This window comes from Candidozyma duobushaemuli (assembly GCF_002926085.2).
Source record: "Candidozyma duobushaemuli strain B09383 chromosome Unknown B_B09383, whole genome shotgun sequence".
Taxonomy (NCBI): domain Eukaryota; kingdom Fungi; phylum Ascomycota; class Pichiomycetes; order Serinales; family Metschnikowiaceae; genus Candidozyma; species Candidozyma duobushaemuli.
Window position 1 is genome coordinate 1,191,765 of NW_020289895.1, and position 26,343 is coordinate 1,218,107.

General features: G+C 48.5%; 12 protein-coding genes across 12 annotated transcripts; 6 read left to right on the top strand and 6 right to left on the bottom strand. All coding sequences in view use genetic code 12, as the record gives it.

Annotated features, from left to right (window-relative positions):
* Positions 1-1,465: 1,465 nt before the first annotated feature.
* FGR29 (Fgr29p) lies at positions 1,466-3,913 on the bottom strand (the record flags this gene model as incomplete). The annotated part of the gene is made up of 1 exon (XM_025480522.1): positions 1,466-3,913. The coding sequence occupies one exon, from the start codon at positions 3,911-3,913 to the stop codon at positions 1,466-1,468; it is 2,448 nt and encodes an 815-aa protein (XP_025334822.1).
* A 203-nt stretch (positions 3,914-4,116) lies between these two features.
* Positions 4,117-7,392, bottom strand: RAD1 (ssDNA endodeoxyribonuclease; the record flags this gene model as incomplete). Its single annotated transcript, XM_025480523.1, has 1 exon — positions 4,117-7,392. One exon carries the CDS (start codon positions 7,390-7,392, stop codon positions 4,117-4,119), a length of 3,276 nt encoding a protein of 1,091 aa, XP_025334823.1.
* Positions 7,393-7,533: 141 nt separating this feature from the next.
* On the top strand, positions 7,534-8,082 carry NCE4 (Nce4p; the record flags this gene model as incomplete). The annotated part of the gene is made up of 1 exon (XM_025480524.1): positions 7,534-8,082. The coding sequence occupies one exon, from the start codon at positions 7,534-7,536 to the stop codon at positions 8,080-8,082; it is 549 nt and encodes a 182-aa protein (XP_025334824.1).
* Positions 8,083-8,104: 22 nt separating this feature from the next.
* Positions 8,105-10,033, bottom strand: CXQ87_002003 (methylenetetrahydrofolate reductase (NAD(P)H); the record flags this gene model as incomplete). The annotated part of the gene is made up of 1 exon (XM_025480525.1): positions 8,105-10,033. One exon carries the CDS (start codon positions 10,031-10,033, stop codon positions 8,105-8,107), a length of 1,929 nt encoding a protein of 642 aa, XP_025334825.1.
* A 1,154-nt stretch (positions 10,034-11,187) lies between these two features.
* Positions 11,188-11,970, bottom strand: CXQ87_002004 (uncharacterized protein; the record flags this gene model as incomplete). Its single annotated transcript, XM_025480526.1, has 1 exon — positions 11,188-11,970. The coding sequence occupies one exon, from the start codon at positions 11,968-11,970 to the stop codon at positions 11,188-11,190; it is 783 nt and encodes a 260-aa protein (XP_025334826.1).
* Positions 11,971-13,049: 1,079 nt separating this feature from the next.
* CXQ87_002005 (Elongator subunit) lies at positions 13,050-14,285 on the bottom strand (the record flags this gene model as incomplete). Its single annotated transcript, XM_025480527.1, has 1 exon — positions 13,050-14,285. The coding sequence occupies one exon, from the start codon at positions 14,283-14,285 to the stop codon at positions 13,050-13,052; it is 1,236 nt and encodes a 411-aa protein (XP_025334827.1).
* Positions 14,286-15,346: 1,061 nt separating this feature from the next.
* CXQ87_002006 (uncharacterized protein) lies at positions 15,347-16,659 on the top strand (the record flags this gene model as incomplete). The annotated part of the gene is made up of 2 exons (XM_025480528.1): positions 15,347-16,327; positions 16,363-16,659. The coding sequence occupies 2 exons, from the start codon at positions 15,347-15,349 to the stop codon at positions 16,657-16,659; spliced, it is 1,278 nt and encodes a 425-aa protein (XP_025334828.1).
* A 667-nt stretch (positions 16,660-17,326) lies between these two features.
* Positions 17,327-17,701, top strand: ATP20 (F1F0 ATP synthase subunit g; the record flags this gene model as incomplete). The annotated part of the gene is made up of 1 exon (XM_025480529.1): positions 17,327-17,701. One exon carries the CDS (start codon positions 17,327-17,329, stop codon positions 17,699-17,701), a length of 375 nt encoding a protein of 124 aa, XP_025334829.1.
* Positions 17,702-18,148: 447 nt separating this feature from the next.
* CHR1 (RNA-dependent ATPase) lies at positions 18,149-19,759 on the bottom strand (the record flags this gene model as incomplete). Its single annotated transcript, XM_025480530.1, has 1 exon — positions 18,149-19,759. One exon carries the CDS (start codon positions 19,757-19,759, stop codon positions 18,149-18,151), a length of 1,611 nt encoding a protein of 536 aa, XP_025334830.1.
* Positions 19,760-19,913: 154 nt separating this feature from the next.
* On the top strand, positions 19,914-20,597 carry CXQ87_002009 (mitochondrial 54S ribosomal protein mL57; the record flags this gene model as incomplete). Its single annotated transcript, XM_025480531.1, has 1 exon — positions 19,914-20,597. The coding sequence occupies one exon, from the start codon at positions 19,914-19,916 to the stop codon at positions 20,595-20,597; it is 684 nt and encodes a 227-aa protein (XP_025334831.1).
* A 1,295-nt stretch (positions 20,598-21,892) lies between these two features.
* On the top strand, positions 21,893-22,846 carry CXQ87_002010 (uncharacterized protein; the record flags this gene model as incomplete). The annotated part of the gene is made up of 1 exon (XM_025480532.1): positions 21,893-22,846. The coding sequence occupies one exon, from the start codon at positions 21,893-21,895 to the stop codon at positions 22,844-22,846; it is 954 nt and encodes a 317-aa protein (XP_025334832.1).
* Positions 22,847-24,535: 1,689 nt separating this feature from the next.
* ZCF31 (Zcf31p) lies at positions 24,536-26,248 on the top strand (the record flags this gene model as incomplete). Its single annotated transcript, XM_025480533.1, has 1 exon — positions 24,536-26,248. The coding sequence occupies one exon, from the start codon at positions 24,536-24,538 to the stop codon at positions 26,246-26,248; it is 1,713 nt and encodes a 570-aa protein (XP_025334833.1).
* Positions 26,249-26,343: the final 95 nt, after the last annotated feature.

Consider the following 26,343-nt stretch of genomic DNA (forward strand, 5'->3'; position numbering starts at 1 on the left):
ACTAGGTGTGACGGCTACGGAGTTTCTCCGCTGCTTATCTCCAGCTTGGCAGGTGGCTGCAAACATGTGAGTGAGCCTGAATAAGCGATTCGGCCTGGACACACAGTAAGACAGACAGGCATTAAGGCATGTTTTAGCAAATCGCAGTCATTCAAAACTGAACTTCAGCCATAGAGCTTTTTTTCACATTCACACTCTTCGAATCCCCCCCCCTCGTAGATCAACGCCCCGGCGCCATCTGTCAGATCAAAATGAGCCCTCTCCATTCGCCAAACTGCTAGGGCGTGGACACAAGTGCCCCAATAGGCATATTTGCGCGAGACAACGCAGAGGCTCTTAAAGTTGACAGAAAAGCAATGTGCAGCCATTCGTAGCGGGATTTGGCGTGGTGAGGCGGTTTCTGAAATTCGTTTGAAATTTTGTGGATTGCATTGTTGGTGGTGTTTGTGGATTGCACTTTTGGGTTGGTGCCATTGGTGGAGGAGTACATCCTCGGCTGCGAAATGTCAAGGCATTCATCCAATGGAAAACTTCAATGACTTTGAAATAAACGGCCTGGCTTTCAGGCTCCGAAACTTTATTAAATCTACAAATTTAGTTTGGAGGGTAGCCTTATGGAGCATGCTGCCTGCTCTAAGTGGCTTGCTCCGAGACCGGATCGTGAGGTACCGAACTTAATCTTCTAAATGCTAACTATGCTAAGAGCAAATTATGCTGAGAGCTAAATGTGCTAAGAGCAAATTATGAGAGCAAATTATGCTGAAGCAACTTTTGGTCAATTCCTAAAAAATCATCGTCAAAGCGTACTTCCTCGTTGCTCGTTGCGATAAACTACCTCAGTGCGTGTTGTAGCCAGTCAAGATGAGCATAGATAATGGACGTAAGAGGATGACCGTACTGTGTAAAGCGGTGACGTCGGCTTCCATGGCAGCGTCATGGAGTTTTGTGAGATTTGTATGGCCTTTTTGCCGCAGCCTTTCTTATCTCCATTGATTCTAACTTTCACTGAAAAAGAGGCCTTATGGTGCTTTACCACCACGGCCAACCCAAATTTTCAAATTCCAATTCCCTCCAGCTTTCCCCCTCCAGCCACAAAACATCATTCCACTTCGTCACTCCATTCCACGGTTTTTTGTGCTTCACCCGGTGGCTTTGATACCCTTTTGGGCGCTTTGAGCAATAGCCGAACCCGGTCTCACTGGAGCCATTCGCAGCCATTTGCTAGATTACACACACTGAGCGTTCCAGACGGACGGCACGGAATGAATGAAAAGGGGACGATTTTCAGGAGCATTCCTTTTTTGGTGATTTCTAGAAGCACGTGTGATGCAGATAATTGTTGGTCCTGCCATTGCCTTATCATTGAGAGTCTTATAGTAGATCGCATAGTAGGCCTTGTCGGCCTCTTCACCTTATCACCGCACGGTCTTCAATCCGCCAATACCCCCTCTCCAATGCTATATTATTATATCGTGCCAAACAGACTCCTCGACATATCGCTGTCGTCGCTGTTGTCGCTGTTATCAGGATCACTCTCGCAACTCAAGGCCTCAGTTAGATCGTACATCTCTTCTCCACCGCTTTTGTACTCCAGACTGACCCGGCGGTCGCCTCCGTATATCATCGCCTCGAGCTGGTTGAGCTTGTCCATCACAGCAGCCAAATCGGCCTTTTGCAGCCGCTTCTTGGGCCTGCTCTCTCCGCTGACTCCTCTGCTTCTCACTCTGCGCCGTTTCTTGCCGTAGTTGCCGTACCGTTTGCCTAGGAAATCTTCAAGGAACGCCAGATCCTCCGAGGCGTTACGCAATCCTCCTAAAGTGTTGATCGAGTACTTTGGAATGAGATGCCGTGGGATTGAGGTGGCATGGGTACGGTTGTCGTCCTGGGCGCCAAATATTACAGCGTTGGATGCATGCGATATGTTCCTTCCAGCTCCATTAGTGTTCTGGGGCATGGCAAAATGTGATCCTCTCCTCGAATTCATCCGAAGTGTGCTCACATCTGAATCATCATCGTGAGCCTGTCCAGCCATAACCATATCGCTGTCTGCGTAGAAGTCATCCTCTTTACTCAAGAAAGTGAAATGCTTGAGATCCTTTTGTTGCTTCTGCAAAAGCCGCTTGTTGTCCTTGACAAGAATCTCATACAAATAGATCATGCTGATGGTGGGCATCTTGAAGACACTCACGATTCCGTTGAACACAATCAAAAACGGCGACCTCTGTGGGTCTTTCGAATAATTCAACTTGCCCCATTTGAGGTAGATAATGAGGTTGGTGGTCTTGATGTATTCAAACTCCTCCTTGTTCTTGAGTGTCACTTCCGTGAAGACGTTACTAAGCACAATGGCAAGAATGGTTGCCACGATGAACTGCACTAAGAACAAGTAGGCAAGCTGAACAACCCTGCCCAAGTTGTTGTATCTGTTCCAGTTGTCCCACACAGCTGGGGTGAAGCCGAAGAATAGCTTCAACATGCTAAATGCAACCTCGTACACGGTCAAGTCTATTGTGAGACTAATGAAGCACAAGAAGAAACCGAAGATGAGCGACACGAAGAGCGAGAACATGGCTATCATGTAAAGAGACATCTTCTTGAACGACAAGATCATCATATTGAAGAACTCGTAGTTGTTGAACACCGAAAGCATCCTTGGGAAAAGCAAGATGGGGATCAAGCTGAAAAAGTTATAGTAGACTGTAGCATCTATTTTCCCAAGGCCAAGTAGTACCCGAAGCACGAAAGAAACGTCAATGAGCGCCACTATCAACAAGTCAAAGTAAGTCCACACGATCTTCTTGAGGAACTTGAACTCGATATGGAGGAGCTTCTGGAGGTTGTCAAAGTTGAAACTGAGCGCAACTGACCAGAACAAAAACGAGAACAACTTGCTGAATACCGTCTCGCCAACCTCAACCGTCCAATGTTCCTTGTGTCGAAGAACAAGGATAAAGAAGAGGAGCGTGAGGAATGCATATTTGAGGTTGATCACGATGGACTGGTACTTCGGTACAATGTGGGACCTGAACACCACCTTTTTCAACGTGACCTTGTTGTACTTGTAATCGACGATGTTCTTCTCAGACTCCTGCTCCTCTGGAACAGTCGGAAGCTCAAAGTCATTCTTCTTTTGTGCGTTTGATCCACCCAAGATACCAAGCCAGCTGTTCTCCTGACCACCTGCCTGCTCCATGATAATGAGCTCTCCGTTGTAGATCCGCTCCATGATGTGAACGATAACCGGCTGAGACAAGAACTTCTTGGATTTGGTGAGAATAGAAAGCTCGAGCGTGTTGAAGCTGTCCAAGTGCTTCGTGTCTTTCAAGATCTGGTTTTCTTCGTGGCCATGCCGAAGTCCCATTGGATTGACAAACAACAAGTTGATGCGGCTGTCTGAGCGGTATTCTCGAAGCATTCTGATTGCCAAAACTTCACAGATATTGGCCTTGGTCAGGAGCAAATCGTACATGACGAAGTTGCTCTCCATCTGGATCATGAACTCGTACCGTAGAAGCAAAAGCACGTATATAAGGCTCGACGACAATGCATTAGGGCCCTGGGAGCCCAAACCCTGAGTTTCTGATTGCACTGAGCCGTAAGAGACTGGAGCAAACTGTGGGGTATCAAAGATGTCAAATTGAGCGCCAGAGACCTGGCCATTAAACACCGCTTGCAAAGAAGAAAGTTTGGCGATCTCCACCAACCTCTGCACTATAGGCTTTATCAAAGCTGTTCTGATCTCGGGCGTCCTCATCTGCTCATATTTCAAACTAAGCACCACCTTCTTGTGGATGAGCTTCTGCACCTGGAAGTACAAGTACTTGAACTCTAGGTAGCGGTATTTGGACTTTCCCGCCTTGTCCAACGCCAAAGACTGAAACCTTGGCCCCGTAGGTACCCTGTTTCGAGACATGGCTCTTTAAAAATGGTCTGTTGAGTAGGTGTCTCTCCGGAATCGGTGTCAATAGACGACAGGGTGCATCAGTTTTTCGCACCCAATTTGACAAAAGGTAAATATACCTGATCGCGGGGTCTCTTCGCTTGCTGCAAGCTATAAGCACTCCGAAAAAAACAAACCCTGATAGCCTAAAAAATAACCGTTATCTCACCGTTATCTCAGCGTACATACCGGTTCACGAAATTGTAAGCCTTGTTGCCGTTTTCCTCTCCTAGCATTTCGTGGAGGTCTTTTTTGCTGAGGGACACAAATTCCTTGATGTTTCTGATCCTCAGGATCACCGTAGTGTAGTTGACATTGTTTATGCCTGGGATGCTTTGGAGAAGATCAATGGCGTCGTCATTATACATGGGAGGTCCTTCGCTGGTAGAAATAGCAGGATTGACGCCTTTGGCAAGCGCTTCCTCCACATCGGGCTCGTGTTGACTAGCCTTTAGTTCTAGGAAGATCTGAGCAGTTTCGTAAGGCGAAGATGACCAGATCACTTTGAGCTTGGGGAAGGAAATGAGGAGCTCGGTGATTTTCAGCTGGATCTCTTTTTTGGAGATTTTGCTGGCGATCGGGTTGGTCGCCTTGAATCCCGGCGGACGAATCTCGGCGAAGGGCTCAAACGAAAAGGACTTGTTTTCGTCGAACTCAATCAAAAGCGTGGGAAGCTCGTAGTGACGGAACATCTGCTCACATTGCTGGTACAAACGTCCGCTTTTAAACGAGCCAATCAAATCGGGAATCGACTTTCTCTCCACACAAATCTTTGGCGATACCACATAGTCTCCCACCGTGAGCATGCACGGAATGACCTGGATACCCACTCTATAAAGCAAGTTCGGAAGCGACGAGCGAAATTCTCGAGAATCGACAATTACTCTCATCTCGTCCTCCTCCGTACGGAATTTGGCGCCTCCCGCTATTCTGGTGTTCACCACCTGGGGCTTTCGAAGGTGGAACTTCCAGTTCTCTTGCTCTCCAGCAAAACGCTTGCCCAAATTGGCTTTTTCTCTGATGAGACTGGTGAATGCCAGCTTCTCCTTTCTGATTCTCATCAAGTGTGTTTGCTCCTCGACAGAAGTGCCGTAGTACATGAAATACGTCTTGGGCTCAACATTGGCGTTTGTGGCATGGTAAACCTCCACACGCCTGATGAATGCTAGGTCTGGCTCGTACATAATGATGTACAGTGGGCATAATTCCTGGAGCAATGTCTCGTTCGTCTTGTCGCTGTAGGTCTCGATGATGACTTGATTGTACTTCTCGATATGTTCCAAATCAATGGCTGCTGTTCTTATGTGTGGAGACTCAGCCTCAGCGTAAAAGTTTCTGAATGTGTCCTCGGCAGTTTCATCCTGTTCCTTCTCCTCCACCAACTCCGGCTCCTCAAGCTCGTCATTGCTATCGTACTCCTCTTTGACATCCTGCTCCAAACGATCGACAATATCCTGCTCTAGGTCCACTGGACCGGCGGTTTTTTCATAGTCGCTTCCAGAGTGCAATCTTGCCACATTTGCAACCGCAGCTGCTCCACGAGTTCTTCTTCTCTTGCTTCGAGGAACGTTATTGCCCCTAGTGAATGTCTTACTGGTGTTGAGCTTTTCGTCAGCGGCAGAGTCCGGGGTGCCTTCTCGGCTGTCCTCATTGGCCTTCTCGACCAACTCAGTGTTGAGCCTTTTGGTCAACGAAATAAGCTCCTTCCACTGAAGATACTCTCGAAGCTTGCTCACCATGTAACCTTTGCACGAGAACATTTTACGCTCCGTGGGCTCGTGAACCTTCTTTTTTGCCTTTGACAAGATGGAGCTCAATTGCTGGGCGGTTTTCAGTGACGAACACATAATCAAAATTGGTCCCTCCGTTTTTGTGTTGTCGAAAGACCGTTCATGAATAATGTCATCCACAAGCAACACCAACTGTTCCCACTTCGGAAGCTCCTCCAAATTGTAGACCTCTGTTTTTTCTCTGGATACCTCAGCGGCCTCCTGGCCCTCTTCGGCAGCTTCTGTAGCCACAGTGACTCTTCCTAAAGCACGCTCTTTAGCATATGACGTGATTGTTGTGCCTTCGTCCATCATAAGCCAGGGACTCATGGTGGTGGCGTTCATGGTGCCTGCTCCTGAAGATCGGATGTTCGTATCCACAATTCCCTGAACACGCTGGTAAAACAAAAGCGAATCGTCTCGAAGGAGACTGGCCAAGAGCTCCTTGAGTGTTCCCAAATCGTAAACGAGCTGCTTGGATGTCCACGATATTCTGTGCCATTGAGACTCAAGCGAGAGTCTCACTCGTGTGACGAAATCGGTATCATGCAAGTTTTCCACATCCCAGTATTCTGTGTCTAGCGTGGGGTTGTGTCTCTTGAGCTCTTGAAGACAGGCGGTCAAACACGACAATATTGCCGTTTGGATCTTGGCCATTCTTTTAGATAGCTTGACGTTGATCTCAGTCACTGTGCTTCTCATCTTCTGCTTGGACGACCTGAGCATCAACAGGGAAGTCACCTCGACGTGGAAACGAGGCCAGAGAAACACATTGCTCATTCTGAGGTACTTGAGCTTGCTTGCCAAAGGCGTGAACCCTGTGAACGATTCAGGCTCGTCCGATATGGCCTTGACAAAACCCCAGTCGTTCTGGTCCCTGTACAAGTTGATAATAAACGAATCGTTCAGCGTTTCCCTGATTTTTTCAGCGTGGAGCACGAAGAACCCCGTAATGTCCAGCGGCTTGAGAATACCAGAAAGGATATCCACAACCAAGATTCTCGAACTAATACTGAGGACGCCTCCCTTCATGTACATGTCACGGCGCTTATTCGTATTAGCGAGATCCGAGCCTCCGACGACCCGAAGCGCCGGCTCCAATTCGTTCTCTGTATCGTTTCCCGCTACCGCATTCAACCATCGTAGTTCCACCAAAAGGTCGTTTAACTTGACGATCTCCTCCTCGCCAGCGCCGAGCAAAATGACCAAACTCTTCTTTTTCGTGACCGTTTTGCCTCGTTCTAGCGTCACCGATGGCAGACTGAGCGCATAGAGCAAATTGGCAGTTATCACCTCACACCCTAGCCCTCTTCCTAGAATTAAAAGACCGTCTTTTGCCAACATGTTCTCCACAATCTCCTGATAAAATCCCAAAGGAAGCAGGCAGCACACCTCTCTGGACTCGTAGATCGCAGTCACCTCTGCCTTTTCCTCTCTTACCACAGGTATAGAGCCCTCTTCATCCTGGGCCATTGCCCTAGCGTAATGAGCTCTGGTGCGTTCTTCGGAGATCTCCGGCTGGTTTTCAGGCTCCACATACTCGGCTTCTATCTCTTCTGCCTTATCGTTCTGATGCTCTAGTTCTGAGACAATGTGGTCTGGATCTTCCTGCTCATCTGGGACAAAGAGGGTCTCTGATTTATCGTCATATTCCTCGTCCTCGGGCACAAACAACAGCGACATGTGAATGCTATTTTCAAAAATGGAGCAATCCCTGGCCCAATTGCTATATCAATTGGCCTCCAAAGGTGTAGTTGCGGGTGCACTGATTTGGTGATATCTCCCGCATTATCACCAACTCCTACTACATGGTGGACCTACTACATGGTGGAATTCAGAGTTGCCGATTACGCCAGTAAAGGCGAGGCTGTGCTACCGCGGGACGTGACGTGTTTTATCGTGTTTATTGAAGACGTGTCTGAATCGAAAGAAAAAGCCTTGGAGGAATGGAAATACTACCATAACCCGAATAGAGCCCCGTTTGAACGGATGGAGCACGTGAGCCGACCGGTGATCTACGGGATTGACTTGGATGAATCGCCCGAGGAGGTCAACAGAAAGATGTCTGCATCGGCAACTTTCAAGCTCACGCTCAAAGACTCCCACGATAACTACTTCTACGGCATCGAGGTCGAAAAGCTACCTTTTCTTCATCCACAGGCGTCCCACACAGGCACACCGCTACCGATACCGCTAGGGGGCAAGCTCTCGGTGAAAGCCGGCACCAAAGTGTATAACGGAGTGGTGTGTCTCACGGCACGCCATTGCAACTATTTGGGACACGACGAGAGTCTGCCGCTAGTGCAGCAGCTCAATGCCGGCGTCGTGGAAAAGTACATAGATATAATGGAGCGGCAGCTCAGCGGGGGCTGAATCAGAGCTTGTGTGTGTGTAGTCAGTCGCTGAGCAAAGTGGTCCACAAGACGAACTCGTCGGTGAAGTTGTGGTGCACCAAGCTGACCAAGTAGTACGAGTTGTAGATGTCGTTCAACAACTGGAACGAGGCGCTGTCTTTCCTGTAGCAGCGGGCCCACTCGAGCCACAACAAAAAGGCCTCTTCGTTCCACGCCCTGAACGACTCATAGTCTATGATGGTGGGCTGCAACACCTCTTTCAGAGGGAAAACGCCCCAGGTGACCGCCAGCTTGGAGTTGCTATTTTTGCCGATGCTGAGCGGCAAGTTCAGCGAAATGTGGCCGCTGGCGTCGCCACAGTAGTATGTGATGGTCTTGTCGTCAACCTGAGATGCAAGACGGGGCAACAAGTCGTCGTGCCACTGTTTTTTGGGAATGAAGAACTCCACAAACGATTTCTGGAAAATGTGCCCGTTTGATGGACCCCAGCCCAAGATCTTGTCACGGGACGAACAGTTGTTGACGGCTGGCTGCGACGCCAAGGTGAACCAGCCTCTTTCGTTGAGCTCAAAGAGCTCCTCCTGGATCAATGCGGTTTCGGGCGAAAGCTCGCTGTCTGCCCAAGGCAAAACGTTAATTTTGTTTGAGAGGTAGTCGACGAAAATCTTGGTGATATCGCTGACGCTCTTGGGCTCGCCCCAGGTCTCCTCGACCTCTTTGTTTGAATGAAGCTTCAAGTTGGGACCGTAACCGTCAATTTCACCGTAGGCGGGCGAATTGGAATCACCAAAACGACCGTTGGTGAATTCATCCCACGTGGCGTCTTTGCCCAAAGCACCTTTGCCTGTGGAAATATCAACAATTGCCTTGGGGTCCTTCGAGAGCGCTTTGGAAACCAACGCTCTCTTGGCTTCTGCAGTGCCAGGCACAGCCACCAGGTTCTCATTGACAGAGGACTTTCTTCTGCCGTTCTTCTGTGGCACCACAGGCAAATCGTCATCGGAATCGGAAGCTATGGCGTCGTCGTGCTGCACCAGCTGATTGTGAGGAATCATGTTCTGCAACACCGGCAGCCTGTTGATGATGGAGGCCACGGCTTTCTCCAAGTTGAGCGTGTAGAAGTGGTAGCCACGGACGCGTCCGTTTGTTCTGGCGTCGATTTCCAGAATCATCTTGGTCAAAACGTCCAAACCGATCACCTTGACCATATCGTCGTCGTTGGCATGGGCGTTCAAGTCTTCCAAAATGGTCTTGGGCACGCTGGCGTGCGAGAGACGGGTGGATCTGATGAAAACCCGGTACGTGGTGATGGGCATAAGACCGGGTATTAGCACAATGTTCTTCAACTGGGGTGTTTCCTGGAGCAACTGCTCGTACGCCACAAACTTGTCCACGTCAAAGAAGAGCTGAGTGACCACGTAATCAGCACCAGCCTCCACCTTCTCTATCAAGTACGGCAAGTCCTTGCGAGGATCCTGGTCCAGAGCATCCGCACCCTCAACATGGCCTTCTGGGTATCCAGCCACACCAATGCAAAAGTAGTCGCCGTGCTGTTCTCTGATGTACCTCACCAAGTCCACGGCGTTGTTGAAGTCACAGTTTGGCGTCCAGTACTCCTCGGCTCTAGGAGGATCGCCTCGTAAGGCCAAGATGTTCTTGATACCAGCCTCCCTGGCTCTCTTCAACGCATCCTCGATGATCTCCTTGTTGGTGTTTGTACACGTCAAGTGCAACACGGTGGTCACGCCGAGCTCCTTCTGGCATGTGGCGGCCAAGTCCAACGACTTTTCAGAAGTGGATCCTCCAGCACCCCAAGTGATGGTAAGAAAGAGCGGATTGAGCGCCATCATACGAGACAAACGGGCAAGGAGGTTTCGGAAACCGGCATCTGTTTTCGGCGGGAAAAACTCAAACGAGCAGAACCGTTCCCCAGGCTGGAGTGCCTGGATTTTGTTAAGAACGGTGGACATGTTGGTGGAGGATGTAGATGAGTGCGAGTGACTCTGATGCAGCAACGGTGGGGAGGAGGCAGGCCAGTGACGATAATGATGAAGGCGTTCCTCAAATTTTATATTGATATTTTCCTGGAGTTTAGGATTCAACTTTGCTACTCCTCTATTATTTGATTTTTGGGATGGCGTGGATGGTTAATTTGGTGAGTTGTACTGGCCGTTTGCACCCCATACTGAGGACTACAGCAGTGTCTGTATTGTGTTCTAGCTTTGGTTGAAGAAAGCGGATTTACGGTAGACAGAGTGTACATCGACATTATTGATGAAGTTTGAAATATTTGTCATTGAATAGAGATTTTGTTGCTTCGTCTGGATAGGTGTACAATGGTGTGGTCTATGGGTTGGTGAGCGCTGACTCTTTTCGCTCCATAGTGAATGTGATTCTTCACAAAACGGTCGTTTTGAAGGGCAATTGATGGAAATGTATGGAGCTGCTTTTTGATAATTCAGTCTATTGATTGATTTGAAAAATTTCGGTAAATCGGCGACTTTTGGTGTGGCCGTTTGCAGCCATTCATGTGGAAGTGCACGGGCAAGATAAGAGGTGGACCACGATCAGATGCGGAAGAGCCTCGTTGACCAATCAGACTATATATAAAAATGATTCGCCTTTTAGAATTTGTTGAATAAATTTTTAAGACGCTCCCATTGAACTTCCCGATTTTTCAGCTTTAGAGTGTGGACGCTACCTCATGTCTCATGGTATCACGTCATCAGCATAGACCACTCACAAAGTGAAACTCAAATGTGCTGAAATATGAAGGCTTTCACGGTCAAGCTCATTTCCAATATGGAAGAAATGTAGAGAGGTAAATTCAGAAAGAAGCTATTCTGAAAAAAGGTCAATAGCACTTGGCCATTTGCACCCATTCGGTGATGCATGTTTTGAAGGGTATACCATACTATTTTTCGAGAAAAGAAAGAATGTGAAGTGGCTGACTTAAAACAGATAGACCTAATACAATTGGAATCCCCGTTCAGAGCAGCTCCAGTAAACCCTGCCATATCACTGCTCAAGATACATACTCGCCCTCTAACCCCCAAACCCAACCTACGAATCCCTTCAATAAATTGTATTCTACACAGCAGACCTTGGCAGCGGCATGGCCGCATCAGACGGCGCTGTACTCGCCTCTGTTGTTGTTCCTCGTGAACTTCTCAATGATCTCCTTAATAAATACCGGCAAGCCACGCAAAAGGTCCACAAAGTTCTCCAACACCTCCTTCAATGCAGACTGGAAGTCAATCGAATTGCCCTTGTTGTACTGGAACCATGCTCCGCCAATGATGTAGATGCTGAGGAAAAGCACCATGAAGATGAAAATCCACGTAAACCAGCCCCACGACTCGCCGGTGTCAACGCGTCCGCCGTCATTGGGCTTCCTTCCCGCCTTGGCGCAAGCCTTGTCGGTCTTTAAAGTGGCCAGGAGAAGATTGTTCTCCCAACGGGTCTCAAACTCCTTCTGGGCGTCCTTGGCATCCACACACTTGAAGAACAAGTTGGCATTGAGCTTCTGGTCGCTCCACTCCACATCGTGGTACTCCACGGCAAAACCGTCCTTGCCGTCTTCTCCCAAAGTCTTGACAACCGTAGAAGGAGTGAACTTGAATTCGAAAATCTCGGTCAACAAGCTCTTGCCTTCGTTTTTCACGGTGGTCTTTCCGCATACATCAGAGTCAGGCGAGCAGCTCTGCACCAGTCCGAGGTCTTCACAGACGCCAATCAGCCACTCGATGGTGGACTCAGAGGGAGGCGTTTTCTTGGTTATGGAGGACGTGTAGACGCCTTTCAAGCCGTTGAGATCGTATGGCTGGAGCTCCTTGACGGAGCAGTCGAATGCACGTGCCTGGACTGCAAAAAGAGCAGCTATTAGCACCGAAAGCAACCAGTTCATGATACAATCCGTAGTAGGATCGACAGAAAAGATATCGCTCAGTGTAGATAGAGAGTGGTGCACGGATGTAAACCTTTACAGGGATCTTCTTACCGTTCCACGGATCGGATGTAGTTGAGGGCGGGTAAATTGTGGAATTACGTCTTTCGTATGGTGAATTTGATGGTTTGTTCGATTGGTGTGAGTATGAATGTTTTTGGGTAAGTGCGTCAAATTCGACAATCATCGACAAGCATGAGACATTGAGAGGAACCCGACAAAACAGAATGTCCTTCATGATGAGTATCAGTGTACTAGAAGGTTTCAAAAGTTCTCACTTACATCCGCCTTTTGAGCACAATTGCCAATAACAAGTTGGTAAATGGTTATTGCAATTCGCATAGGTAGAAGCACTTGGCACCTGCAGCTTTGAACGTGGAGTCTACCTTATGCATCAACCTGTCAACTCGATTTGAAATTTTTCCGACAACAAAAACAGCTCAGATGGAAAATCGAACATGCCAATTCAATTCCCAATTTCTGCAAAATCAACATTTTTAAAATGCCCCAATCGCTTGTGCTCTTTGGTGTGGCTGTAAATGAGACAACCGCGTCGCTTACGCACAGGCATCTTCATCTGCAGCAACACAGACAGATCAAACTCCTCCGTTTTCCATGAACTCTCCTAAAAAACACCTTTCTCCGCCGCAAGTGCTGAAGTCGATTTCCCCAATCAGGCGAAGCGGATCGCCATACAGAAGAAGACAAATTGCTCAATTGGAGCAGGGCTTCCGAGACAAGAGACAAAAGACCCTGGAACCACAGTCCAGTCCAACAAAACGCAGCGTCACGTTTTCTGACGCCCCTAGACTATCAACTTCGGCTACGGACGATTCTCCGCTGACACAGGAGGTTCTTGCCCATATGGCCAATGCCCTCGATAAAGTAGCGACCACCTTCTCAGAAACGGCATCTCAGCTTAGAGACACTAAAAGCACGCAAAACAGGACACTCGAGGAGCTAGCGCAGCTCCGTAGCATTGTGGAAAAGCTTCTGAAGGATGTGGAGAGACTTGTTGAGAAAGAGGAGAGCCGCAAGTCTTAGAAGTCGATGCTCTTGGTTGTTTGTTTATCTTCTTCACCAGCCTCATCCTCAACGGGAATGCCCCATTCCTCAATTTCAAATCTCTTACGACCGTTTTTAAACGCAAATTCTCCATTGCGGATCATCATATAGCCTTTGGCGGAGAGCACAGGGACCTTGATGACATGAACAAAACCGTGCTGGATCTTGGAGGGCTCGTTTTTGTATGCCTTCTCGATGAGCTGCTCCAAATCACGATTGAACGGCTCAAGCTGAACCACGCCGTCTGCTAGCTGTTCAAAAAACGTTGTTACAACGCCGTCTCTGGGGTAAAGGTCTAGTGGTAAAGAAGCTACCAAGGCCAAGTTCTGCAGGAACTGCTTGACAAGCGACCGCAAGGAATGGAAGAATGGGATGATGAATGTAGATGCTGAGGCCTGTGGCGGGTAGAGCGATGGGTTGAGGAAATTGGGCATGACCACTCGGACAACCTTTGCAGGCAGATTTCTGATTTGCGTCTCGACGATGCTCTTGATTTGCGAGATGATGGTCCGGAAGTCACTCAGCAACGGCACAAATGACATTTCTTGAGGATTGGGGCCAGGAACAAGGCGAAGCGTGATGTCAAACTGGGTATTATAATGCTCAAGGGTGGAGTTGGTTTGATTCTCGTCTGGAAGGTTCTGCTGCTTCAAGCCGTATCTCCAGGCGATCTTCAAGTCTTTGTCTGCCATGTTCAGCACACTGACTTTCGAGGAGTCCGACGCGATTCTGGCCTTCTTCTGCTCTTTGCTGCTGCCCTTGTACTCACCAGGCAAATTGTTTGCCCAGGTCTGTGGGGCCCCCACGACGATGACATGACTATGGACTTTGTCCTTCTCTATACGATTGTGCATGATACCCTGGGTAGCGAAAGCTCGTAGCAAAACGGACGAAAAGTCTGTGGTTCCTGATTCCTCAATGAGAAGGGTAGATCCCAATGGAAGACCTTGGTGGAGCATGATCTTGTCAAGATCAGCAGTACCTGTGGAAACCGTAGGTTCTGAATTTGCAGCTGACGGTCTCACACCAGGGTTTTCGGCGACTATGTCGATCGTATCTGGCTTCTTGGGTTTTGCAACCTGAGGAATCTGACCAATTGGAGCACCTGGAGGCACACGGCCACCGAGGGGTGCTCTTCCTGGAACTAGAGGATTACCTCTATTTATACCACGGTTCGGAATGAGTGGCTCTGATCTTTTACGAAAGGACATCTGGAGAGTTGAAGATCTGATAATGCTGATGAGCCTGATGAGGCCAATGTATGTGGTGCACGGGTGTATTTGGAGGGTAGTCAGGATAGACTGGATTGTTGGTTAGTCAGAGTCGATAAGTTTTGTGGGAAGGTTATTCAATTTCTGATATTTGGTTGTTTGTTTGAAAATAGAGAAGAAGCTTAGTTTTGGTTTTGTACTAGAAAGATCAACGAGTGGATAGCAGCATCCAAGGACTTAGTGCCGTATTTGACCTCCAGTAATATTTGAAGAAGAAACAAAATGACAATCATATTTTGGATCCCAAACATGACATAATCTGTTGCTGGTCTGATTGTTAAAAATTGAAATATGGGCCAACCTCGGGAGCTTGCTCTTCATCCACCATGTTTGTTACTAACAATGTGATACTAACTGTTTGATGAATGCTAAAATAGATGAAACAAGCTCCTTTTTAAGATTATCGAATCTCTCGAATAAAATGATAATCATTTTCGATTTTTATGGTGGTTGCAAAATCACCATACGTAATTACTGCCATAAATCGCACTGCATTGTCAAAAAAGGACTCTAGGCTTTGAAAATAAACATTTTGTAAAAACATCAAAAAACAACAAGAAGTCGTCTTTCCCAGCTTTGCCACTCTTTTACAAACTGTTCATTCCCCTTTCGTCTCCCGTCCTCTGGAAGAGACAGACTTCTCTCAATGGCTGCAAAACGATCAGTGAGCGGTAACGCCATAGAACAACCAACTCACCAATCATTCAAACCTCCACATTTCCAGCAAAACTAAAATGCCGCTAGCAACGTTGAAGTCATCCAATCCAAAACAATTCAATATTTAATAAAGTCTCCCTCCACCCTTTGACCCAAACCTCCACTACTCCACTATTCCTGCCTCCGCGCTGTTGATCATCAACTACTACAACTTACTACAACTTCCTATGGGTGCCCTAGTTTCGCTACCGCTAGCAGGTGCGCTGACCCTCGCTTCGTGCTGTGGAGCAGCAGCATGTTCTGCATTTTGTTCTCTGATAGGTGGAACTTTCACGTCGGCGATTATGACCAGAATAACATATGGCCTTTTGCTCATGCTCAACTCGATCATTTCGTGGATTGCCCTTTCGCCGTTCATTGTGCACAGGCTCGAAAAGGCCACGTTTGGCTTTATCAATAACCGCTGTGGTCCCGACGGGAAACAGTGCATCAGTTTCAGTTCAGTCTACAGAATCAACTTGGCTCTAGGCCTGTTGCACCTTATATTGGCGGCACTTTTGGTGAACGTGCGGTCCACCCTGAACCCGCGGGCGGTGATCCAGAACGGGTGCTGGAAAATCAAGATTTTTGCGTGGATTCTGTTTATCTTCATCAATTTTGTGCTCATCCCCGACTCGTTCTTTGTCTTTTACGGCAACCACATTGCCATCATCTTCTCCACGATCTTTTTGGGCATTGGCTTGGTGTTGCTTGTGGATTTCGCCCACGCCTGGGCTGAGAAGTGTTTAGAGAAAATTGAGCTTGAAGAGCTTACAGGTGAGGACGAGTACAATGCTGGTTTGTGGAAGAAGCTCCTTATCGGTGGCACCTTGAGCATGTACGTGGCCAGCTTGGTGTTGACCATCGTCATGTACGTGTTTTTCGCCATGAAGGGCTGCAGCATGAACCAGGCTGCTATCACCATCAACCTTATTCTTTCGTTGATCATTTCGGGCATGTCGGTGAACCAGAGCATCCAGGAGCTGAACCCCAACGCCGGCTTGGCCCAGGCGTCCATGGTGGTGTTCTACTGCACCTACTTGGTGCTCAGTGCCGTGGTGTCCGAGCCAGACGACAAGATGTGCAATCCGCTCGTGCGTTCTAAGGGTACCAGAACCTTGAGCGTTGTTCTTGGTGCCTTGTTCACCTTTGTGGCATTGGCATACACCACGACCAGAGCAGCCAACGCTTCGTTTTTCGACACTGAAGGCGGTGTTTCTGAAAGCCATGTCTCGTCACAGCCCTCCGAGAGGAACCAGATGAGATACGAGGCGATCCAGCAGGCTGTCAACGAGGGATCTCTCCCGAAAGCGCACTTCAGCAGGTCGACTTGTATGACGAAGACAGCGGTGTGCACGGTCCTGGCGACGAAAAGAACCTGGTCAAATACAACTACACTTTGTTCCACATCATCTTCTTCTTGGCCACGCAGTACGTGGCTACTTTGCTTACGGTGAACGTCAAGCAAGACGATGTGGGCGACTTTATTCCTGTGGGCAGAACGTACTTTGCCAGCTGGATCAAGATCATCAGTTCGTGGGTGTGCTACGTGCTCTATGGCTGGAGTCTCATGGCGCCCATGGTGTGGCCAGACCGGTTTAATGTTGTTCTGCTATAATTAATGCTAATGATATGGATGGTGTTAGTGTAGGCCGAAGAATGAGTTGTTTAATTAGGGTATGATTCAATTGGACATTAATGGAAATGTGAGCTGCACTCTAACCGAATGCAGCGTAAGCTTTAGTAAAACGCAGCAATTCACTTCTTTTCAACAAAATGGACAAGAGTTGCTAGAAAGGTTGAAAGGGTAATTTAATATCTGAAGTCAATACTATCGTTAAACAGTCAAGTGGAAGTCTGATAGCAGTGAGATCTGAATACACATTCACCGAGATGATCAACAAAATCTGGGGCCCTAAGAAGACCTCAATTCGTGAATGATCACAAATATCCAAAAACAATCATAATTCCAATTCAAAATTCGTGCCGAGGTTCCGAGAATTGGACCACCCTGATTTTGCAGCCATTGCAGCCATATTCGCAGCTGGTCCAATAACTCCACGGCAAAACACCAAGCAATATCGAAACCAAACTTTAGGTTGTCATCATCTTTAAACAAATCCTGCTAACCAAACCTCATTAATAAAAATCCTTTCACCCCTTCGATTCAAATCCTCTCGAGGGACCGGCCCTGGACTCGGGCCTGCACATTCCCCCACGCTTCCACACGATTGGTTCACCGCGTGAAAAAAGTCAACTTCTTGAACAAACCACCAACATCCACCATGTCCGCCATCGTTTCCAAGGCCACCGGTCTTTTCAACAGCGCTGTCGCCAAGTCCACCCAGCTCGCCAACTGCGCCGTCTACTGGGGTAAGGTCGGTGCCGAGGTCGGCAAGATTGTCTACAAACAGGAGGGTCTTGCTCCTCCTTCCCAGGCCCAGTTCAAGCAGGTTTACAACAACTTTGTTAAGTTCTTGCAGACTCCTTCCGAGCAGAAGGCTGCTTTGGAGGCCGTGACCAAGTTCCAGCCAAACAAGCAGAACTTGTCTCAGTTAGGTATCTACTCCATCCACGTTTTGGCTTTCTTCTCTGTGGGAGAGATCATTGGCAGAAGATCCTTGTTTGGCTACCCTGTTGCTCACGCCGAGCACCACTGAGCCTGCCCGCTGCTCTTTTGCATTCTGTATAATTGGGTTTTCCTAGACGGTAATATATTCAAGACCACATGATCTGTAGGTCCAGTGTGATGTAATGTAAGTTTAAGAAGTAGCGGTTGAAGAAGTGAAGGTGAAGGTTTGGGAGATTAGAATTAAGGTTTCCTCAAGTTCTGACATTGTGGTAATAGGATGTTGATATTTACCAAGTTGCACAACCTCAAGCTTCTTCTTCAACCTCACATCTTCAAACTCAATACTCCAATACTATTCACCCGGATATCACTTTCTCGTTGAAGCTTCATGAATGTCTCCTTGAATTATCATGAATAAAACCCAATTCTGGCTCATGGTCCGAATCATCTGTCTAGCTCAATTACATATCCTATGCCCTCTACAGGTTCACTGTTCCTTCCGTCTATTAATCCTTATTCGTCTATTCCGTAAGACCTAGCTCGTGGCCTCCTTCCGCCTCTTCGAAGCAGCAATCATCTCCTGCCGCTGCTTCCTCTTCTGCTTCACCACCTTGGGCACCGTACTGATGGCATCTCTTTCAGCCTGCTTCGATTTGATCTTGCGCTTATCGTGATACGACAAACGGCTCATGTTCTCCATCCAGTCGCTGTAGCCGTCCGTGCAGCCCGACTGCTTCATGACATTCACAATTGGCTTCACAATGGCCGAGTCTTCTTTGGTGAAAAACGTCACGGCCTTACCCTTGTTGGTACCACGACCAGTTCTACCGATCCTGTGGACATAAGCCTGAGCTGACTGAGGAACATCGTAGTTAATGACGAGATTGACACCTTTGAAATCCACACCTCTAGCCAAAACATCGGTGGTGATGAGCACCCAAATGTCACCGTTCTTGAACCGTTTGATCACCTCGTCTCGCTGCTTGGGCGTTCTCTCGGCATGGATAACATCAACATTGAGCTTGTCGTAGAGCAATTCGTGGAACAAGGCCTTGGCACGTGTGATGCTTTGCAAGAAGATAATCACAGGCGGTTTAAACTCACCTTTCTGGAGCATTTCACGAATGGCAACAAGCTTACCGTCTTCGCTGCCTGTGAAGACCAATTTTTGCTCAATGTTCAGCGAAGCCGCTTCCTTGTGGCCCACAATGACTCTCACGGGATCTCTCATGATGGAGTTGGCCAATTCTTCCACACCGGCTGGAATAGTAGCAGAGAAGATGGAACGGCGCAACTTTGGGTTGGTCATGTTGGCCAAAAGCGCATCGGTCTGCTCCACAAAACCCTTGTCGAAAAGCCTATCGGCCTCATCGATCACCAACTGCTCCACAGAGGTCAAATCGACAAAACCGTTCTTGACCACGTCCAAAAGACGCAAAGGCGTGGACACGATGATGGCGTATTTGGTCGAAGGCACAATGCCGTCCTGGAACCGGCTGGCCATTTGTCTGGAGAGAATGGCACTGGGGAGGTTCTTGTGACCTTTAGTGAGAGTCTGGAGCTGTTGAAAGATCTGCGACGCCAACTCGTTCGTGGGCGCAATGACGAGACCTCTGATTTTGCTGTTTTTAGCTGGAGCGTTCTCCAAAAGCGTCTGGATCATGGGGATCAAAAATGCAAGGGTCTTACCGGAACCAGTGGGAGCACATCCAATGAGGTCTCTGTCGTTGAGAGCCACGGGGATGCCTTCACACTGGATGGGCGTGGGTTCCACAAACTCGGCGTCTAGAAGATTATGCAAAAGTCTCTTGTTGATCTGGAAACGGGAAACTAGATCCTCAAAGGACCCAATGGGAAGAGGAACATCATGACCAGTGACCTTGGAACCTGCGGATCGACGGAACTTCTGGGCGTCTTCTGCTGACGCTATGACCGCCTTGGGAGGCTCTTCTTCCTCCTGCACCTCCTCCTTGGTCTCTTCCTTATGCTTGTGGCTCTTTGTTCTGAAGAAATCGGTTTCTCTATCGATATCGTCCAGAGACGCTTTTTCCGTCGTCTTGGGCTTCCTTTTGTCCGAAAAGTCCGCCGTGGCCGCCTTGCTGTTCTTAAGCGCCGCCCCTCGGCTCAAAATACGGAAAATATCCATCTTTTCCTCAAAATAACCTGGACTATCTAGTACCACTCAGTGCGGGATGGGCATCTCTCTATAGTGAGCGCGACCTGCACACAAGCCAGCCTCAACCTGGTAGTAAGTCGCTCGAAAAATTTAATCACCAGAAATCAACCGACACCTTAGAACCATGTTGGTGGACAGACTAGCACACGGCCAGCTCCGAGCCATGAGCCAGTCACGTGGCAGGATTCTCCATGCCCGCTCCATCTATCTTCACACAGGCCCCCGCGTGGCAGGTCTCCGCAGAGACCCCAAGGAGGCTTTCAAGACCCACCAGGGCGTCGAATACGGTTCTGAAGAGGCCACCAGCACCATCAAGCAATTTCTAGCCAATTACAGCATTCCAGAGGAAATGGCCCGCCAGGTGCTCACGCACAAGTCGTTCGGTAACGGTATCAAGGCGTACAATGAAAAACTCGTCGTTATGGGCCTGAAGGTGCTCAATCTCTTCTTGGCCAAGCATGTCATTGAGCAGCCCACGGAAAACGAAAACGCCATCAACGGCAAGAACCTTGATGTCTTGGGCACCCGTGTCTCCAAGGAGCTCGGAAGCAAAACCGCCCTTGGTGTTTTCGCCAAACAGCACAACCTCAACCAGACGATGTTCTGGAAACTGCACAACCACCATCTTCTGTTTGAAGCCAGTGGCGAAATGAAGATCAGCGCCCACGTCATGTATGCGCTTGTAGGAGCTGTGGCGTTCGTCCACGGCAAGAAAATGGCCGAGCAGTTTGTCCGTGAGAAGCTCTTGACGGGCGAGAAGCTGCTTGAGGCCGTCACGGCGCAGTTGCTCCAGGAGAACCGCGTCTAGTCATGTAAATAGCCGAGGGGTAATATAGGATACAGAAGAGGTGAGTAGGCTGAGTTGCCTAGACAATAGGTAAGTGGGTAACATAATTCAGTGGATTGTTACAGGATGCACATTTATACTGGTTGAAAGCTACGGAAGGTGACGACTCTGAAGCCGTGATATTGAAAGTCCAGACCTTCTTGAGACTGATAAGTTATCTAGAATTTTCATTTACTCAAGAGCAGCGTGTTTTGAACTGGAAATTCTATAGATGACTTCAGGAAGCTTGGATTAGGTGCTTTTTAAAGAGCTATTAGGTTATTCCTTGAGATGCTACGGGTCCAACAATGTCGCCATAATTTCGTTTTTTCAAACCACATTTGGAAATATGAAGTTTTGCCTATAATCAGAAAGTTGTGACAGATTGCATGAGAGATATCAAGAGCAAAGGCATTATGAAAACCACAGAAGTATGAAGGATATAGATGGAACCAACAGTCTATTTCAAAGCGTAATGCCAATTATTCCACATTACATGCGGTTCTAATTTGGTTTGGAAGGCAGGTTCATTCCAACAGAGTGTTCAAGATCTATCGATCTGCCCTAACACTTATTCGATTACCTCAAACAAGAAACTTCTATATCTCTTCAGTGAGCCTGATGTAAGCGAACATCTTTAATCGACTTTAGAGAACTAATATCGTAGTACCATTTCCTGATACCAAGAATTACATTGCCGTTGTCACCTGGTTGACAAAATGTCAGCCGATTTAGCCAAACCTGCAAAGTCACCGTTACATCTCTTCAACACCAAAACACCGAAAGTGAGACATTCGATTTTCCAGTCCGTGGACTCTTGGCTCTTGTCTCAGATCAAGAAGAGCAGTGCACATGGCTGAACCGAAGAAACTGAGAATTTTGCAAATTTACAGAAACTGAAAAATAAGCGTTTCGAATGGAAATTGAAAAACCTGAGTTTGCAAAATCCTCCGTATACAAACGGTACATTCTCTCGTGGTCTGTTTTTCCTAACTGCCTCGCTTCTGCGGGGGTGCATGTGAAAGCCTGGGCATCCACGGTCCCCGTGGGTAGACCGTCTAAAACGGTGAATTCAAATGACACCACAAAACAAACACCACCACTGTGATCTCCTAATTTGTAGCATCACAACAATATAAATTTCAACCCAAACCGCCTCCAAACACCCCATTACACCCCCCATATCCTCCACAACATCAACACCGCCAACCGCGAATATATATATACTCCAGTCTACCCCAGATTCTTCTCCAGACCTCCATACCCTATTTATTGCCATGTCTGACAGCGACGAAATTGCCCATGCTATTGCCGGTGCCGGTGGCGGTGCCCTCCTGATGATCGTCACGTATCCTTTGGTGACTTTATCTACGTTGGCCCAGACCACCAAAAAAAAGAAGGAAGAGGACTCCAGTAAGACATCTTCCGTGGAAGCCACCAAGCAGATCTTGAAGGAAAAGGGCATCCTAGGGCTCTACCTGGGTCTCGAGCTGGCCTTGTATGGTATCACGCTCTCCCAGTTCATCTACTACTACTTTTACGAGTTGACACTGAATGTGTTTTTGAAGGCCAACAAGGCAGCGCAGCTCAAAAGAAGGGGTCTCTCGACGTTCCAGTCGATCATCACCGGTGCTATTGCCGGTGCCATCACTGTGATTGGCACAAACCCATTCTGGGTCGCCAACACCAGAATGATGACCAAGGCCAAGGAGCACGGCAAGCTGAGCGGATCCACCGTCAAGGCCATCTTAGAGATTGTCGAGCAGGACGGCTTGGGTACGCTTTTCGCCGGTGTGTTCCCTGCGTTGGTGTTGGTGATCAACCCTATCATCCAGTACACCATTTTTGAGCAGATCAAGAACGTCATTATCGCTGCCAACGGCATCAAGTCGTTCACTGGCGCCAAGGCGTTCTTCATTGGTGCGTTCGGTAAGCTCGTGGCCACCACGTTGACCTACCCATACATCACGTTGAAGTCGAGAATGCACGTGAAGAAGAAGCAGTTGGAGAACAACGACGACAAGGAGGTGAAGCTCTCGATGGTGCAGGAGATCCAGAAGATCGTCAGTGACGAGGGCTTGGAGGGTTTGTACCGTGGCTTGGGCATCAAGTTGTTCCAGTCCATCACCACCGCCGCTTTCTTGTTCTACTTCAAGGAGGAGTTGTTGTCGGGTTCCGTCAAGCTTGTGCTGATTCTCCGTGGCACCCAGGTTAGAAAGTCCCTTCGTTAGTCTGTAAATAGACGATATAGTTAGACACGATGTTGCAGATTGAAACTAGGTGTAGAGGATAGTCTGGCATTGGATTATGGGAGTCTGATTGATACTTCCATCTCATAACCGAAAAATCAATCATTTGCAATTCACAGATGAAAGTTTAATTCAAGGTTCGGAATGTCAAATGCCGATGGAACCGATAATAGAGCTGTGAAGGCGGCCTTCCGCTATTTTACGGTTTACATGCGTTGCATCGTATTCACAAAACTGCAGAAGTCCGTTACTTGAATTTGCCGAATTCTCCGAAATGCAAGGAATAAGCTCAAGAAGACTTGGCGTTATAAGTAGTCAACGGAGAGGGAGGTGCATGTTTCAATAAGTGCAGAATATGATTACCAAATCAAAGAGGATTTAGAGCTGTTAGAACCAAAGCTTTTTTTTTTATTTCACAACTGAAAGTCTTCATTTTATAGATAACCTTCAGTAGGGCATTGCTATCTCAAAGTTCCATTCCTTATCAATTCTCCCATCCAATACTCGAGGCCTTAAAACACACAAACGCTCTTGGCCAATTACAACTTAAACCCCGTTTTGCTAAAGCTGCATTGCGCTTGAACGGCGCTAGCTTGTCGTCAAGCCGGCTGCGTTTCAGAACCCCAAGTCTATATTGCAGTTCAGATGAACCCATCAACATTCAATCTCTTGATCGAAGGAAAAAAGGACTGAAAAGTAAAAAAACCCTGAATTAGACAAAACCTTCAAATCACCAAATACCCCAAAAAAGCCTCCCACAAACTGTCGATTGCTTTTCGGCTCCCTGCGGTGAGGTTCCGTCGAACGGCATCGTGCCGTAGACCCTTGACGTTCGGTGCATGCAGCCGCCACCCGTTATCTCCGGAAACCTGAAAATCCAAAATCTTCAAACCACTTTTTCAAAAATCATGTTAAAATTTTTAAATGAATCTCCCTTTGGCACTTGTCCAACTTCCTAAAGCCAAGTCTTGGGGGAGGGTGGTTGCGAATTTCCGGTAGCCTCGCCTGGGCACTCGGGAAGCACCCCACCAAAAAACACCAATTCACACCGCACGCTTAAACAAACAGCAGATTCGCATTCTCCAGACGCAGCGGAATCGATCCATGCAATTTCCGCCAAAATCGGCCACACTTTGCCCTGCCCCCACTGTCCCCCACCATCGCCATCTATACAGTGACGGAATCATCCATCTTCAACACCGATACTTAAACTGATGCCCGCCCATGTCCTCTGACACAAAGGCCCCGGCCACGCCACCACATAAAAACGATTCAGAACGACCCGCTCGTCCGAAATCCCCCATTCCCATTTCGCCTTCGGCTTCTCCAGCGTCTCCATCCCAAATGCTGGAAACGCCTCTGCAAGTACCATCTCCAGAACCTGGACCCCGTCCGGTGGCAAGAAGAGCGTGTTTATCATGCCGAGAGAAGAAAATCAAGTGTGACGGCGAACTTATGCCTGTTTCGCTGGGCCTGGACGGCCCCACTTGTCTGAATTGCCGTATGGTCGGTATACCCTGTGTTTTCGTCCAAAGCAACCGTGGCGGACGGCGCCGTAAAAGGCTGCTGGTGGACTCTGGCACGGACTATGACGATAGAAGAAGAGGGCCACCTTCTAGTCTCCTGCCTCGGCTTCACAGGCCAATGATGGAGCCTGATACTCCTTCAACCATGGGTGACTTCTACCAGGGCCTCCGATCGCCTAGTTTCGGCCCGCCAGACCCGAAAAGACGCCCCAAGGACGACCACAAACACCACCATCACCACTACCACCACCACCACGGTCCTCGTGGCTTCTTTCCATACGGACCTCCAAGACACCACCACCATCCAAAACACGGCCACTACTGGCCTCCTCCACCGCCGCCACCGCCTCCTTATCATCACCACCACCGCCCTCCACCCCCAATGGCGCCGTACCCGCCTTATTTTTACTACCCGCCAGGTCCTCCACCTCCAGGTCCCCCACCTCCTCGGAAACCAGACGACGGCGAAAGACGAGAGCTGTACGGGTACTATCCGCCGTTTCCGCCAGGTCCTCCACCTCCTCCACCTGGTCATTTTGGCTTTCCACCACCCCCACATTTCTACGGCCATCCGTTCTACGATGAGCCCAAGAGAGAGGAAGTGTCTCCAGACAGCGAGTCTCTGGACACCGAGGAACCCAAGAAGGGGCCTTTTTCTGCTGGCGATTTGAAACGCCACGAGCTTCCGGTCTGGCCCGTTTTGAGCGACATTTTGGCCTACTACTACCGGGTCTGCCACCCCAACGACCAGCTCCTTCCGTCAAAATCCGTATTTCTTCAGCTGCTCTTCCTCAGAAATGACGCTGCTCTTCTCCACGCCGTCATTGCCAGGGTTTGCGCTCTCGGCAAGTGGAGCATCGACAGAAAGGAGGAAACCTGGGTCGAACGGACCCACAAGTACATGGATACCTTGGACGACCACGGCATGCTAGTGTGCTATACGTTGTTGCGGAAAACACCAAGCGTGCGTTCTGATCCAGCGCAGTTGAGCGACGTAAAGGCCAAATTTGCCGAGATTGTCGATTCCAACAAGTACATGGAGCTTTTGTCCACCAGCGTCAACATGAACAGACGGAAACGCATGGACAGGGAGATGAAGGTCCGTGCGATTTGGAGCTTCTGGATAGACAATGCAGTGGCCTCCGAGGAGTATGTGGGTGTGTTTGACGATGCTGAAAAGGCCAAGTTCCCGCTTCCGGTTGCCAATGAAAGTTATGCCAGGGGCGAGATTGCGCCAAGTTCATGGGAGGATTTCAACAACGGCAAGCTCAACGATTTCACCTCGCTCATACGTGCAGCCATGGCCTTGAACAAATCCAGAAAGGAGCCAATTGTCGACGCGAGCTTGGAGTCTTTCCTTAAGGTCTACTACACCCTTCAGGAGGACAGAATCGTGTTGAATCCGCACATGGCGCTGGCTCGATGCCTCTACAGCCAGGCACAGATTGAGCTAAAGAAGAAGTTGCCCGTGGAGAAACAAGACATGAAAGATGAGCATTGGAAGCTGCTAGCGGAAGTTTCCAAGCACGTCGGGGAAATTTGTGAAGTTGTTGAAGTTGCTCGTGGGTACGGAAGCCATCCGATTGTTTTTGGGCTGTCCCAGGATTGGACAGGCTCTGTGGCCCAGGGAAGAGACGGTTGGCGAAGAGTAAGCAGTGTGGTTATATCTTCCGCCGAGGCCGCTTCGGAAGCTCTAACAAAGGTGATCTTTTTGTTGGAAAGCACCACGCGGGTCGAGCCCGAGCTCGATTCGCATCTATTACGGAAACACAGCCAGACGCTCCTGCGTTTTCTCCGTTTCTGTGAACCGGTATCGCCATCTGCATCGCCGTTGGTCAAAGATGAAGAGTCTACATGAGGCTAGTTAGTAATGTTTAATGAATTGGGTAATATGTGATCTGGGGACGTTCGATGTAGATGTAATTAGGGGGTAAGATTTAACAAAACTGCATT